At 44.2% G+C, this 14,767-nt stretch overlaps 1 protein-coding gene across 3 annotated transcripts in view; it reads right to left on the reverse strand.

The window, feature by feature from the left end:
- Positions 1–14,767, reverse strand: part of SGIP1 (SH3GL interacting endocytic adaptor 1) — a 933,552-nt gene that overhangs the window by 633,990 nt on the left and 284,795 nt on the right. For all 3 annotated transcript variants that reach the window (XM_069232486.1, XM_069232484.1, XM_069232485.1), the window contains exon 5: positions 1,912–1,968. In XM_069232486.1, the coding sequence (XP_069088587.1) occupies positions 1,912–1,968 (57 nt within the window). The remainder of the gene's footprint in view (positions 1–1,911; positions 1,969–14,767) is intronic.

The raw sequence follows: 14,767 nt of genomic DNA on the forward strand, positions 1-14,767 counted from the left end.
TACCTTTATTGAGAAGGAAGGGAGAACACCATTGAATCCAGCATTACTTTAATTACAAAATCAGACCTTTTGTAAAGTGCACTGTACTATCCCATAGTACAGTTATACCCAAAATATTAACCAATACACCCCCATAAATGTATGTTTTTTTACGCAGTCTGGTTTTATCCCAGGTAGACAAATGCATTACAAAATTAGAAAACATGTTTCCTCCTTTACAAAAAGTTAGGTGCAAGAACCTCCCTGCAGCACATTTAGCGTTGGGTGTTTCAACGTATTATCTAGTCTTTAAATCAATTGCATCAGGATTAATAATAAACATCCCAAAGCAAGGTAAGTGCTTAATGGTAGGAACCCCATAATCTTTATCAAAGGGACGAGACAGGGTATCTCTCCCTCATCATACCTGTTTGGTTTGCCAATTGAGTCCTTTGCGGCTGAAGTATGGCAACATCAAGATAGAACAGGGATTCTCTTTGGAGGCATAGTGTATGAAATCAGACTCCTTCACAATGATTTCCATCTCACTCTAGGGTGGACCTAAAAGAACCATTATGATTCTTAAGCAAGACCTTGAGAGTTATGAGACATTATCAGGTATTAAAGTGAACTACAGGAAATAGGAGATCCTTAATCTGTTCATCAGGGCTGAGGAGTTACAATGTCTTAAAAGCTCTTCTTTTCACTAGGAAACAAAACTGAATAAATAACTGGAAGTTTACATGATGATGTGTAGTGACGTAAGTCAGCCGGCTAACTTTCTGAGACTGAGATTTAAAGGGATCTTGGGAAATGGACAATATATTTTCTGGCTTGGCTGAATAAATACAGAAAATGAGGTCTGTACCCTAGCTCTTTTATCAGGCCATCACCACTCAATCCTCCAATGAATTGTAGTTCAGTAATTCATTTGTTTGAGGAGGGAAAAAACCTGTGATTTGAAAGTGATGTCCTCAGTACCAACGGACCAACAGTGTGCAAAATCATTGGGTTCAGCATGAATCCTGCAATAGCTGCAGGGCACTGTGTTGCCGGGTTGGAGACGGCAGGCAGAGACTCCCACTCTGCCTCGAAGCGCCCTGGCGTTCCTGCCAATCCGAACACTGCTGTCATGCTGCCAGCTGGTAGCCTGTGCCTGCAGCTGGTTGAGGTGACAGGGAATCAGGTGTTTACTTTTCTCTCCCTCCACCCGCCATGCGCCGCCCCACCCATTCAACGTGCAGCAAGCTGCTTCTGATATATGATGTGAAAATACAATCTCAGGGGACAGCAATATCATGGTCCTGAGAACAAAGGAAGGCTACAGCTTCAATGGTGAAGCAACCACTCATCCAATCATTTTCAAGCAGTTATTCTGAGTCTGGAAAATGCCTGAACATATGACCAAATCAGAAGGACAATAAGGTACTTATTTTTAGAACAATCAGTCCGGGCACTGAACAGTGGGGTTGCTCATGGATGGGGCTTTAATTAATAATGAAGACCAGCTTTTCGGTTCTCTGATATCTTTGATGTAATTATGGTGTACCTGCCAAACAACATGTGACTCACACCATTTACTGAGGATGATAAGCTCTACTAGAGGTTCACATTATATTATATAACAATGGCAGTCATACCAAAGTTTACAATTGATGTATGCTTATTTAAAGCTACATGGAATTTTTGTTTCTCATAACCTCATATTTGTGCGGTTCTTGTTCTATGAGAAAATTCATAAAAATGGGAAATAAAACTAAAAGTGAAGGATTTTTGGTCCAAGTGGCATTAATTAATTAACTTGCACTGTAGCTAAGCTCGATGTCCTTCACTTTCATTAACCACTTTTGCCTGTGGTTCAGAGATCGTTGTTTCAGTAGCAAGCAATTAATCCACACAAGTAAGGATGAAGATCAGAATATTCTTACTTACGTATCGTTCCCAGTCGATTTCTGCATAAAATCCATTTGGGGCTCCATTTGCTTTCTTCTGAAAGAGATTCAATAGAATAATAACAATTAAAAGCAATGTTAACTTGTTACTAACAGTCAGTGATATGTATGATAAGAATCAACAAGAGCTGGACTTGGAATTGTGTGTTTTTTCAACATTTAGAAATGCTTAATTATTAAAAAACATCATTACAGTATTGCTTCATTTAAGATCTGTCACAGTATAACAAAATTGGAACTGGCAAACAACCTTCATAGGCAGTGGGGTTATATATTTCTTCAATATTATCTAGCAACTGAAAACGTAATAATACTTCATCAATCAATGAGTTATTCAGCAGAATTCAAGTCCCATCAAGAAACACTTTAGGCATTCAGAGCCCCAAGTAATTAATGATATTATGCAATCCTCGATGTGGATGTAATTAAAATACCACAAGCACTTGAGCACTGTGAACTCTGTACCTTTTAGGAAATCCAGATTTATGAGCATGCTTAATAGTGGTCACTGTCATTAGGCTTCTTGTGCTGGAATAAGGAGCGTAATTTCAACATAGAGGCCTACATATTTAGCTCTAGCTAAAGTCTGCAATGAACAAAAATAATATACAGAAAGAATCTGCAACTAGTTTGTTTGGCTGACCACCTTCAGCCATATCTTGGAGGAAGTTGCATTTATATTTTTGATTAACCCGTAGGAAGATTTCCTCTTTACCATCTTGTCGCCATCACATTCTCGCACTGGATACATGCATTTCTGAGGAATGCTTTCAAAACACGGTCCATGGTGAGTCACTGCATTGTAGTCTAAGGGCCTTCTCAGGCAAGGGTGTGGAATTTCAATCACCAGGCACCCATAATGCATTGTTTGACAATTCGCTTTAATGTTTAGTCTATCCACTGGACAAAAATGGGCAAGCCACTGCAACACAAACCCTTAGTCTGCCAGTTTTCAGAACCACAGTATGAATTTGTGAAACAGGATTTTCTGTCACTGAGGCAAGATGTGTATCTGTGTGAAATTGGGCTGTTGGTTATGGGGTGAGCCCTTCTAAAGCAAAAGGCACAACCCTTGTCAGGATGAGCCAAAACAGTCATTAAATTAACCTGTGCATAACCCTATGGTAGTTTGGCACAAAAGCAGTAAGCCTTAACTTACAAACAATGCGTACAGTTTTTATGCAGCACACAGAAGCAAGAAAGTGGAAACGCAACACAAGACAAATATCACACCAATTCAGAAAAACAAAGTCAAAGTTAACAAATTTGAAACCAAAACAACAAAAATCCTATCAGTCGAATTGGGGATATGCAGTTTTAAAGTGTAGATAAAAATAGTGTCCAAAAGTGCAAAGCATCAACCGAGGGTATCTGGCTGCACTGGACCAGGACAAAGTCACAAGCTCTGGTCGACCACGATGGAGAGCAGGCCAGGTTTAGGACCCGGTTTGGCCCCATGGGGATGACATGTCCCTTTTGTACAGTATGTGCAGCATTGTTTTACAAGGCTTAGCGTCATCAGTGCCAGATCTGATGCTGTGCCGCTCGGCATCTGTTCCAATGAAGCTGCCAGCTGTGCAAGGCTGTGTGATGTGGCTTGCAGCTGTGCAACAAGGCTTTGTTTTGCTTCAAGCCGGATTTGGTGGAGCCTTCAATTAGGCCAGTAAGAGCTCTCTGATGCCAGCCAAGGGCCCAAGATTTTGGGAGGCACCACTTGGAGATCACAAACTTACTCCAATAGAGGCCAGCAGGGCTTAAGCATGTCTAGTGCAGCAGGTCACCTAGGCAGTTGTAGGGAGGCCTCTGGAGCTTGTTGTGTCCCTGCAGCTCAGAACAGGAGATTAGTCAGCTGACCCTTGAAGTCACGCAGGTAGCCTGGAATGAAGGGAGCTGGGTTCAGTCTTCCTTCTCAGACAGCGGGGCAGGCCTGAGTCAGCAGGGCAGTCCTTATTCTGTAGTATCCCACAGAGCCAGGAGTATACCGAAGAGTGGGTCTGATTGTCCAATGCTTATATCTGGTGCCTCCTTTGAAGTGGGAAAGCTTCTGGAAAGCCCTCTCCCCCACAGAAGTGTCTGTAAATTCCTGCCTACCTGCCCTGATCCCTGTGTGCTTGGGGGCACAATAGGCTAGTGTGAAGTTCTTTGTGAGTGGGCTGGGGTTGTGCCTTCGAAGTTCAAGTGTGGTAGATGGCGGCTCTGCCCCGCTCATCAAGTCATGATGGCCCATCCAGCCAACACCCAGACTCTCTAATGTGTGGCTGTCTGGGAAGAATACACAAAGGCCAACTACACTTAGTCATGTGACCCAGGAAACAAGTTACAGGCAACAAATGTTTAAGACAAGAAAATGCCAACTTTCTAAAGTAGCAACACAAAATGTGATGTAACTTTCTAAAAGGGGCATTTTCAGAACTGTGATTTAAAATCTGACTTTACTATTAAAGATTGTTTAAATTACAATTCCTCGAACATCAAACATGCTAATTTTACCTGCTCCCAAACAAAAGTTAGCATTTATTAAATAAAATAAGGTAACCCAATGTAATCTTATGGGATAGGCAGGCCTCGCTGCAGCAAAAAATGAACTTGTGAGCTTCTCACTACCAGGACATGTAAGACTTAAATGTGAGTGCCCAACTTTGTAAATATAATGCACCCTGCCCTAAAGGCTATTTAGGCCCTACCCTAGTGGTGAATTACTTATATTAAAAAGGGAGTTTAAATTAGCTGTTTAAAACTGCATACAGGCTCCAATGGCAGGCCTAAGACATGGTTAAAAAGGCTAATGGGTGGCACAATAAGTGCTGCAGATTCACTAGCAGCATTAGTAAAATTAAATGTGCCAATTAGATGTAAGCTAATTGTACTATGTTTAGAGGAGAGTGTGCGCACGCACTTTAGCATTGGTTAGCAGTGGTAGAGTGTACAGAGTCCTAAAAGCCAAAAAAACCTAGTTCATAAAACAGAAGTTGAATGCAAACATTTTGGGGGTGACCCTGCAGAGATGACCAAATCCGACAGTATCCATGTTCGCACGTTTTTCAATCTTGTATGCATAATTCAATAATGCAAAAACCTTTACTATTAAGGGGAATGCTCAAAGACAGGGACTCTCAGACTGTGGGTCTGGGTAGTGAAAGAGGAATGAATAAAGGGGCTTTTATGTATTGTATTTATCTTGTCACATTTGTTGTGGTTCAAAGAAAGTTCAAATATTACGCTATGTATTCTGACAAATTGCTGCTTATTCTTTTAACATGGGTATTGGTTTTAACTTTTCTTTCTCTGACTGCAAAGTGTGAAGAGCTTGTAAAGTCAACGATGTGACAATCTTGCTGGAGTGTGAAAGGAATGGTTGTATGATGTCATTTTGTGCAACTCAAAACACAATTTAAATACCTGCAAATGAACTGTAAACATATTTCAGAATATATCAGCAGCTAGGTAGACAAAAGTGAAGCACTTTTTTTGTAATTTTGAAGTATGATGGAAAATTAATGCAGAGCCACGTCAGAAGAATGTGTTTTACCAAAGTGCAGAACCTAATGAAGTCTTTCAGATGAAGATCCGAGTTCGTAGAATGGAGAGGATAAGAGGGTTGGAGAGTAATCCGCAGCTAGACAGTGTCTCTGGCAGAAAAAGCATTACCCGAAAGTAAGTAACTTGCTCTTCTGGTAGAGACGTCTAACCAAATTCCTCTCCTTAGAATAGACATATAAGCAATACAAACCAATAAATCATGATAGACTGAGCATTAAAAAAGCCTGTCTTGACAGATCAGATTGTCCAGGTCGTAGTGTTTTGTGAACGTGTGACGTGATGTCAATATAGACCGAAAGGTGCCCATGACAGGCACTCCATGTGCTAACTCTGTAGTTGCAGCCTTTGTCCTAGTGGAATGAGCCGCAAAATCTCAGGGAGCTGCTTCTTAGATAGAGCGCAGCAGATTTTCATGCATAACAAAAGTGGTAGGGGGGGAACAGATGCTATAAGCCCATGAGAAAACATGTCACAACCGGTGACTTGGACAAGGAGGACTGATCGAGCAGACCCAGAAAGGTTGAGATGGCAGAAAGGTAACTGTTCGTAAAGGAAGGCCTTGCTGGACTAAAAACAGCACAAACAATTACACCTATGACGGAAAGGCAGAAAGTGCCTGAACTTGTCATGAGGAATACCAAGTCATAAACCTGTCCCAACTGCAGGCCTATCCAGATTTTGTTGAGGATGCTTGTCTGCCAGAGTAACATAACAGATATCCGGAGGAAAATCAAAGACACTCAACTTTCGCCATTCAATCGCGAGGCATGAAAGAGTAGGCAGAACCATGTGCAAGAACCTGCCCTGCTTCTGTGGCAGGAGAACCGCCTAAAGGGGCGGTATGATAAGAGAGCAGATGCTCAGGTCCAGGAGTTCTGGATACAACACCCTCCGTGCCCAGACCAGAGTAGCTAGGATGATTTGGGCCTGGTCAGACCTGACCTTCTGGAGAACTTGGAGTAGGAGAGGTACTGGTGGAAAGGTGTACAGGAGTCCCAAGTTCCAATGCTAAGGGGAAACCATGGCTTCGTGACAGCCCCTTTGGAAAACTCAAAAGCACACAAATGCTGATATTGCGCTTTGTGGCCAGTTGAACTGGAGAAAAGCAAACTAAAAACTCTCTGGTTCCACCGTGAACAACAGGTAATGCTTGTGGGCCTGAATTAGGAGAATGTGGAAATATGCATCCTAGAAGTCAAATACTACTATCCTGTCTCCAAGATTCAATGCAAACAGGACCTGGGCCAGGGTGAGCACTGTGAATTTCTCCTTCCTTAGGAAGGCATTTAGAGGATGAAGAGCTTAGGATGGTGCTCCATCCTTTTTGACACCAGAAAGTACTGGTAACAGCAAACACATCCTATTTCTGGTGCTGGTAGCGTGTCAATGGAGCATTTGGTCAAAAGAGCATACACCTCCTGATGTACCAAGGTCAGCCGTCCTCAGTCAGCTAATCTGAGGATGGTGGCAAGAGCGGTGGGGTTCCCAGGAATAGGAGCGCATAACTCAGTTTGATAACAAGAAGCACCACTTGCCAAATGTTATCACTGCCATCGTAGACCACGGTCATGCCCAGTGAATTGGTGGTGTCCAGCCACACCGAATGGCAAAACTGTGCTGCATCCTGGCCATCGAGAAGCGCATGGTTCATCATGGCCTGGGCATCCTCAAAGATCATGGGCAGCACTTGCACAACCGAGTCCCACAAGGTGTGCAAGCCCAAGAGGTATGCAGTGCTAACGAACATCAATGCTAGGTTGGTGGAAGAAAAAAATCCTCTTCTTCTAAGTGTCAAGCCTCTTGGATTCCCTGTCTGGTGGAGCAGCAGGGAACGTGCTAAGATTGACTTTTGGTGTCAAGGCTTGCACCACCAGGCTCTCAGGGGAAATATGCTAGGAGAGGAAGTTAGGGCCCCCAGGACTGGAGCTGTGGCAGAAGGTGATCAGTCTGTGCACAGGTGCTTCTGTGCAGATTTTGGCCAAGGCCCCAGGAAGAATGTTCATAGGGCCTTAAACGGGAGGAGGGGCTCCACAGAGCTTAGCACCTTAGCCAGGACATTAGCCTTTACCTCAACTCGACTCGACTAACTAGGCAAGTTGCAGGTCAGAATTTGCCGTCTCTATGCAAGGCATTAAGAAGGACAAGTGTATGTTTTTTTTACAACGCAAGCAGACGGTGCCCAAATATACACTTTTAAATTTCCTCTTTTTCAAATAAAGAATTCAGAAGAACATGAAAAGTGCATTTGTTCCAAAATGGCTGCTGCCCATCAGGTGACCCCCGCCAATAAAAAGGGCCGGGTGCCCGTGCCGAAGGCCAGTTTTAGAACCCAGTAACCATGTGTCTGTGTCACCCTATTGCAGCATGAGGGCCTAGGGCCCCCCCAAAACTGCATTATCCATACTCTAGTTTATTTTCATTATTCCCTGTAGCAGCAAGAAGAAACAATAAGGATCATCACACCTCTCATGAAAGACAGCTACATAATCTCTCTCACAATTGTAACACAAACCATTCTCACAGCATACATATACACACTCATCACTGTCCTCACTCGCATTCTGGTGCCTCACTCACGCGAGTAAACTACTTATTCTCCCTTTACTTCATCTTGCGCAATGGCACCTCTAGCCCACCTGAATGGTAATCTACCTCAGAAGCACGCTACACCTATTGTAAGCATTGAAGGCTAATAGGTGACACATTATTTGTCATGGGAATAGGTGTGGGAGTAGTTCCTCCACACCCCTCGAGTGCACCTAAATATCAAGTGGGGGGGCATGGTCAAGGCGTTGTGATGGTGGTCGCACTTTAGATGTGCAACCGACTCCTCCATCATCCGCCTTAATCCCAAACCCTACTCGCCAGCATTTTACAATGGAAAATCAGATACTGGGCAGCCGAGAACATCTAGCGTGCTGCTCAGGGCTGTAAAGAGAGGAGGCTGCAAAACACGGCTTTTGCCGGCGAGCGCAGCGTCGCTTCTCAATATTGCGGCCCCCTTTGGAGTGACCGTTTGTGTCATCTTGCTCCTTGGAGGGGTGTGGCACAGCTAGTGGAGGTGCCTCATAGGAAGAGACCCTACTTGGGGTGAGTGAGTGCAACTTCCCCCACCCGTAGACACTCGTTACGGCCGTCATCAGTTTTCATCGCACTGCCACCTACTAGGCATTGTGCTCTCCAGGCCAGCAGTTTAGAGAACCTATCTCGCGCATCCAGGGGTCACCGGGATTAGAGCCGCCCACCCACATTTGGCAGCACTAACTTGGGCAGCACCAGTGGACGGGCGGCGATTCCTGCCCTGGTGCCAAGCACTTGAAGAATCAATGAGACCGTCAGGTCGCACTGTGCGGCCTCGCGGTTCCAGAGGCAGATGGGGCTGCAACGCTAATATTCAATAAAGAGCATGGCATTGTGACGTATCCGTGGCACTTGGAATCCCCGGACCAGACAGTGTATACCTTGGGTACTGCCACATTCATCCAAGATAAATGCATCTCGCATGCAAGTAATTAGTGGGGTCCCCTTCTTACCTGGAAGGACTTGATGTCTGACACGAGGGTTGCCCTGAAGACCCGCATGCTACGTCAAAGAGTACATTTTGGGCCCTGTTGGGACACTTGTTTTTTCCCCGATATGCAACCTGCCTTCCACAATAATGCTATTGATGAACAGGAATACTACAGAGGAGGGGCAAAAGTCTACTTGTACCTACAATCCGCTCCTCTATTTGTTAAAAGACTGGGTACAGGGGTTTGACACCAGAGATGGATCGAAGGCCCTGGAGATGAAAGGAGGGTCTGAAACCAACTACTAGGCCAACTAAGAACTGTGTTTCAGAGATCCCTGAAACGACCATATGTTGCTGGTGGGGCTGCAGCTGTGCCCCGGAGGCCAGCCCAACGGCAGGTGTTCCTGGGACTGGGGGTTCAAGAGTGCAGGGGACTCCCCCCCCCCCCCCGTCTTCTGCTTTGTGGCCATACTAACTGAATATGGATCGATGTTGTATGGGGCAACCCTGATCTTGTTTCGGTTTGCTCCTTATGGAGTCCTCAGGGACACATCCGCAGACCTGAATATTCTTCACCCTCCTGCCCTGCTGTCCTTGGACCGCCATTGACCACAGAAGGAGTATCGACTCACTGGTGCACAAAGGGTCCTCAAGGGGTGCTGCCCTGCGGTAAAGGGTACTGCATCTTCCACTGACTCCTGGATGCAGATCAGTCTCCATCCCTCTAGTGCTGGCCTTGTTGAGGAACCATGGGAGCACCGGAGAGGCACTGCTGGCCGATACTTCCACCTTCTACTGAGACTAGAGGCAGGACCTACGATGAGTAATGATAAGACAGCCGACTCAGTGACAGCGCCAACACAAATGGACCAATTTACTATGGGCTCAGCATCTGGCCTAACTGGGAAGTTTGGATCAGGTGACAAATATCTGTCTGCCGGAGGTCTGGCCACTATTCTCCAGGCAATACAACAGTCTCAGATGGCAGTGGAGACAAAAATTAGGGAGGTCAGAGTGGACATGGCCCTATTATGCAAAGATCTCTGCAACGCGACCGCCAGAATAACTGAAGCGGAGACCAGGCTTTCCAGTGTGGGGGATGAAGTGTAGATCATTGAATCCCAGGTTTCCAAGCTCCTGGTACCAACCGTAGAACTGCATTGTAGAGCAGAGAACGCTGAAAATCATTCTCGGCGCAATAATGTAAGAAAAATAGGCATCCCCGAAATTATGGAACCCCAACCGATGGTCCCCTTCCTTGAGAACTGGTTGAAGACATGGATGCCATCCGAGCGCCTCTCTCCATGGTTTGCAATTGAGCAGGCTCACCATGCTTTGATGGCTAAACCTCCTACTGGATCATCACCGAGACCAGTGATACTCCAGTTCTTTAATTACTGGGACAGGGATGCAGTCTTAAAGGAGGCCCTCTCCCAAGGTGAACTACGCTGCAGAGATGCCAATATTTTTTTGTTCCCAGATTACACCAGGGTGATGCAGCAACAACACACTGCTTACACGGAGGTGAAACAGAAAATCCCTTGCCTTCCACTTCGAGAAGAACAGTGTACTTGAGGAGTTCCAATTGGCTGCAATGTCTCTTTCTGTCACCATGAAGGCCGTCCCTACAAAAATAAGTTTTGGTTCTGGACCATCTATGTCTTCCATTACCCCCAAGAGAACCAACAATGGAGATAGCGGTACCTCCCACCCCACTATATCAGTAAGCTCCTTCGGAATTTCTGTCTAGTACTGTGCAAGGAGTGGACCTGCCCATATCGCATGGTAGAAGTCTGTGGATGGTGCCGAGCATATAACTCATTTAGAGTCAGGGAGGAGCCCTGCTCGATGAACAAGTTACTTACCTTCGGTAACACTTTTTCTGGTGCATACACTAGCTACCTGTGGATTTCTCACCTTATGAATTCTCCCATGAGCCAGAATCCGACAGAAATTCTTCTTCCAAGCTCTCCACATTGACGAGGACGTCACAATTGCACGGCTCCACGCAAATCCGTCTGCTGTCACCGTGCCAATAAAAGGTCCTCGCCAGCGAGCTGATGTCAGTTTCACCCATTGTTTACGTGCCTTTGAGGCGAACAGGTGAAAACCGACCTCACAATAGCTCAAACGAATACATATATACATAAAACCATAATGATGCAATAGAATTATAACCATCATATATGGAAAATGTCACTTACCAGTGTACATCTGTTCGTGGCATTAGTCACTGCAGATTCACATGCTGTGCACAGTCCGCCATCTGGTGTTGGGCTCGGAGTGTTACAAGTTGTTTTTCTTCGAAGAAGTCTTTTCGAGTCACGAGACCGAGGGACTCCTCCCATTTCGACTCCATTGCGCATGGGCGTCGACTCCATCTTAGATTGTTTTCCCCGCAGAGGGTGAGGTAGGAGTTGTGTATGCTAGTAATAGTGCCCATGCAATGGAGTGAATACGTATTTACATAATGAAGCTTAAAGTAATATATTTACAAATGTACAAATGTTCAAGATCTACTTCTAAACAGCTACAGGCTGCCGGGGAGGCGGGTGGGCGCATGTGAATCTGCAGCGACTAATGCCACGAACAGATGTACACTGGGTAAGTGACATTTTCCGTTCGATGGCATGTGTAGCTGAAGATACACATGCTGTGCATAGACTAGTAAGCAGTTATCTCCCCAAAAGCGGTGGTTCGGCCTGCAGGAGTTGAAGTAGTTTGAAATAATGTTCTTAGTACAGCTTGACCTACTGTGGCCTGTTGTGCAGTTAACACATCCACACAGTAGTGCTTGGTAAATGTATGAGGCGTAGACCATGTTGCTGCCTTACATATTTCGTTCATTGGAATATTTCCTAGAAAGGCCATGGTAGCACCCTTTTTTCTGGTTCAGTGTGCCTTTGGTGTAATAGGCAGCTCTCTCTTTGCTTTAATATAGCAGGTTTGAATGCACTTAACTATCCATCTAGCAATGCCTTGTTTAGAAATTGGATTTCCTGTATGAGGTTTTTGAAAAGCAATAAATAGTTGTTTTGTTTTTCGAATTAGTTTTGTTCTGTCAATGTAGTACATTAGCGCTCTTTTGATGTCTAATGTATGTAGTGCTCTTTCAGCTACAGAATCTGGCTGTGGGAAGAACACTGGTAATTCTACAGTTTGATTCAAGTGGAACGATGAGATTACCTTTGGTAAAAATTTTGGATTTGTTCGTAGGACTATTTTATTTTTGTGTATTTGAATAAATGGTTCTTGTATGGTAAAAGCTTGAATTTCACTCACTCTTCTTAGAGATGTGATGGCAATTAAAAACGCAACTTTCCACGTTAAGTATTGCATTTCACAAGAATGCATGGGTTCAAATGGTGGACCCATGAGTCGTGTTAAGACAATGTTGAGGTTCCATGAAGGAACAGGTGGTGTTCTTGGTGGTATAATTCTTTTTAGGCCTTCCATAAACGCTTTCATGACTGGTATTCTAAATAATGAAGTTGAATGAGTAATTTGCAGGTAAGCTGATATCGCGGTAAGATGTATCTTTATGGAAGAGAAAGCTAGATTTGACTTTTGTAAATGTAGTAAATATCCTACTATATCTTTTGGAGATGCGTGTAATGGCTGGATTTGATTATTATGGCAGTAATAAACAAATCTTTTCCACTTATTTGCATAGCAGTGTCTAGTGGTAGGTTTCCTAGCTTGTCTTATGACCTCCATACATTCTTGTGTGAGGTCTAAGTGTCCGAATTCTAGGATTTCAGGAGCCAAATTGCTAGATTCAGAGATGCTGGATTTGGATGTCTGATCTGTTGTTTGTGTTGTGTTAACAGATCTGGTCTGTTTGGTAGTTTGACATGAGGTACTACTGAAAGGTCTAGTAGTGTTGTGTACCAAGGCTGCCTCGCCCAGGTTGGTGCTATTAGTATGAGTTTGAGTTTGTTTTGACTTAACCTGTTTACTAGATATGGAAGGAGCGGGAGAGGGGGAAAAGCGTACGCAAATATCCCTGACCAGTTCATCCATAGAGCATTGCCTTGGGATTGATCCTGTGGGTACCTGGATGCGAAGTTTTGGCATTTTGAGTTTTCCTTTGTTGCAAATAGATCTATTTGAGGTGTTCCCCAAATTTGAAACTAAGTGTTTAGTATTTGGGGGTGAATCTCCCATTCGTGGATTTGTTGGTGATCCCGAGAGAGATTGTCTGCTAACTGGTTCTGAATCCCTGGAATAAATTGTGCTATTAGGCGAATGTGGTTGTGAATCGCCCAATGCCATATTTTTTGTGTAAGGAGACACAACTGGGTCGAGTGCGTCCCTCCCTGTTTGTTTAAGTAATACATTGTTGTCATGTTGTCTGTTTTGACCAGAATGTATTTGTGGGTTATTATGGGCTGAAATGCTTTCAGCGCTAAAAATACCGCTAACAGTTCTAAGTGATTTATGTGAAACTGTCTTTGATGTATGTCCCATTGTCCTTGGATGTTGTGTTGATTGAGGTGTGCTCCCCACCCTGTCATGGAGGCATCTGTCGTTATGACGTATTGTGGCACTGGGTCTTGGAAAGGCCGCCCTTGGTTTAAATTCATACTGTTCCACCATAGAAGCGAGATGTATGTTTGGCGGTCTATCAACACCAGATCTTGAAGCTGACCCTGTGCTAGTGACCATTGTGATGCTAGGCACTGTTGTAAGGGCCGCATGTGCAACCTTGCGTTTGGGACAATGGCTATGCATGAAGACATCATGCCTAGCAGTTTCATTACCATTTTGACCTTGTATCCTTTGTTTTGGGTACATGGCCTGTATTACATTGTGAAATGTTTCAACCCTTTGTGGACTTGGAGTGGCAATCCCTTTTACTGTGTTGATTGTCGCTCCTAAGTATTGCTGTGTTTGACACGGCATAAGGTGTGACTTTGTGTAGTTGATCGAGAAACCTAGTTTGTGGAGGATTTGTATGACATATTTTGTGTGCTGTGAACACTGTCTTAGCGTGTTGGTTTTGATTAACCAGTCGTCTAAGTACGGGAACACATGTATTTGCTGCCTTCTGATATGTGCAGCTACTACTGCCAGGCATTTTGTAAAAACTCTTGGCGCAGTTGTTATTCCGAATGGCAACACTTTGAATTGGTAATGTATTCCTTGGAATACGAACCTTAGGTATTTTCTGTGTGAAGGATGTATTGGTATATGGAAATACGCATCCTTTAGGTCTAGTGTTGTCATGTAGTCTTGTTGTTTGAGCAGTGGGATTACGTCTTGTAATGTAACCATGTGAAAGTGGTCTGATTTGATGTAGGTATTTAGTGTTCTGAGATCTAGTATTAGTCTCAGACTGCCGTCCTTTTTGGGTATTAGAAAGTACAGTGAGTAAACTCCTGTGTTTATTTGTTGTTTTGGTACTAATTATATTGCTTCTTTTTGTAGCAATGCTTGAACTTCTAGTCCTAGAAGGTCTATATGTTGTTTTGACATACTGTGTGTTTTCGGTGGGATGTTTGGAGGGAATTTGAGAAATTCTATGCAATAACCATGCTGGATAATTGCTAAGACCCAATTGTCTGTTGTTATTTCCTCCCAATGTTTGTAAAAATGGCTTAGTCTCCCCCCCACAGGTGTTATGTGATGGGGCTGTGTGACTAGTAAGTCACTGTTTATTTTGAGGAGTTTTGGGGCTTTGGAACTTTCCCCTATTCTTCTGGAATTGGCCCCCTCTATATTGCCCCCGAAAACCTCCCCGCTGATATTGGCTCTGGTAAGTGGGCCTTGCTTGTGATGTTGT

Source organism: Pleurodeles waltl, chromosome 4_2 (genome assembly GCF_031143425.1).
Source record: "Pleurodeles waltl isolate 20211129_DDA chromosome 4_2, aPleWal1.hap1.20221129, whole genome shotgun sequence".
NCBI lineage: Eukaryota > Metazoa > Chordata > Amphibia > Caudata > Salamandridae > Pleurodeles > Pleurodeles waltl.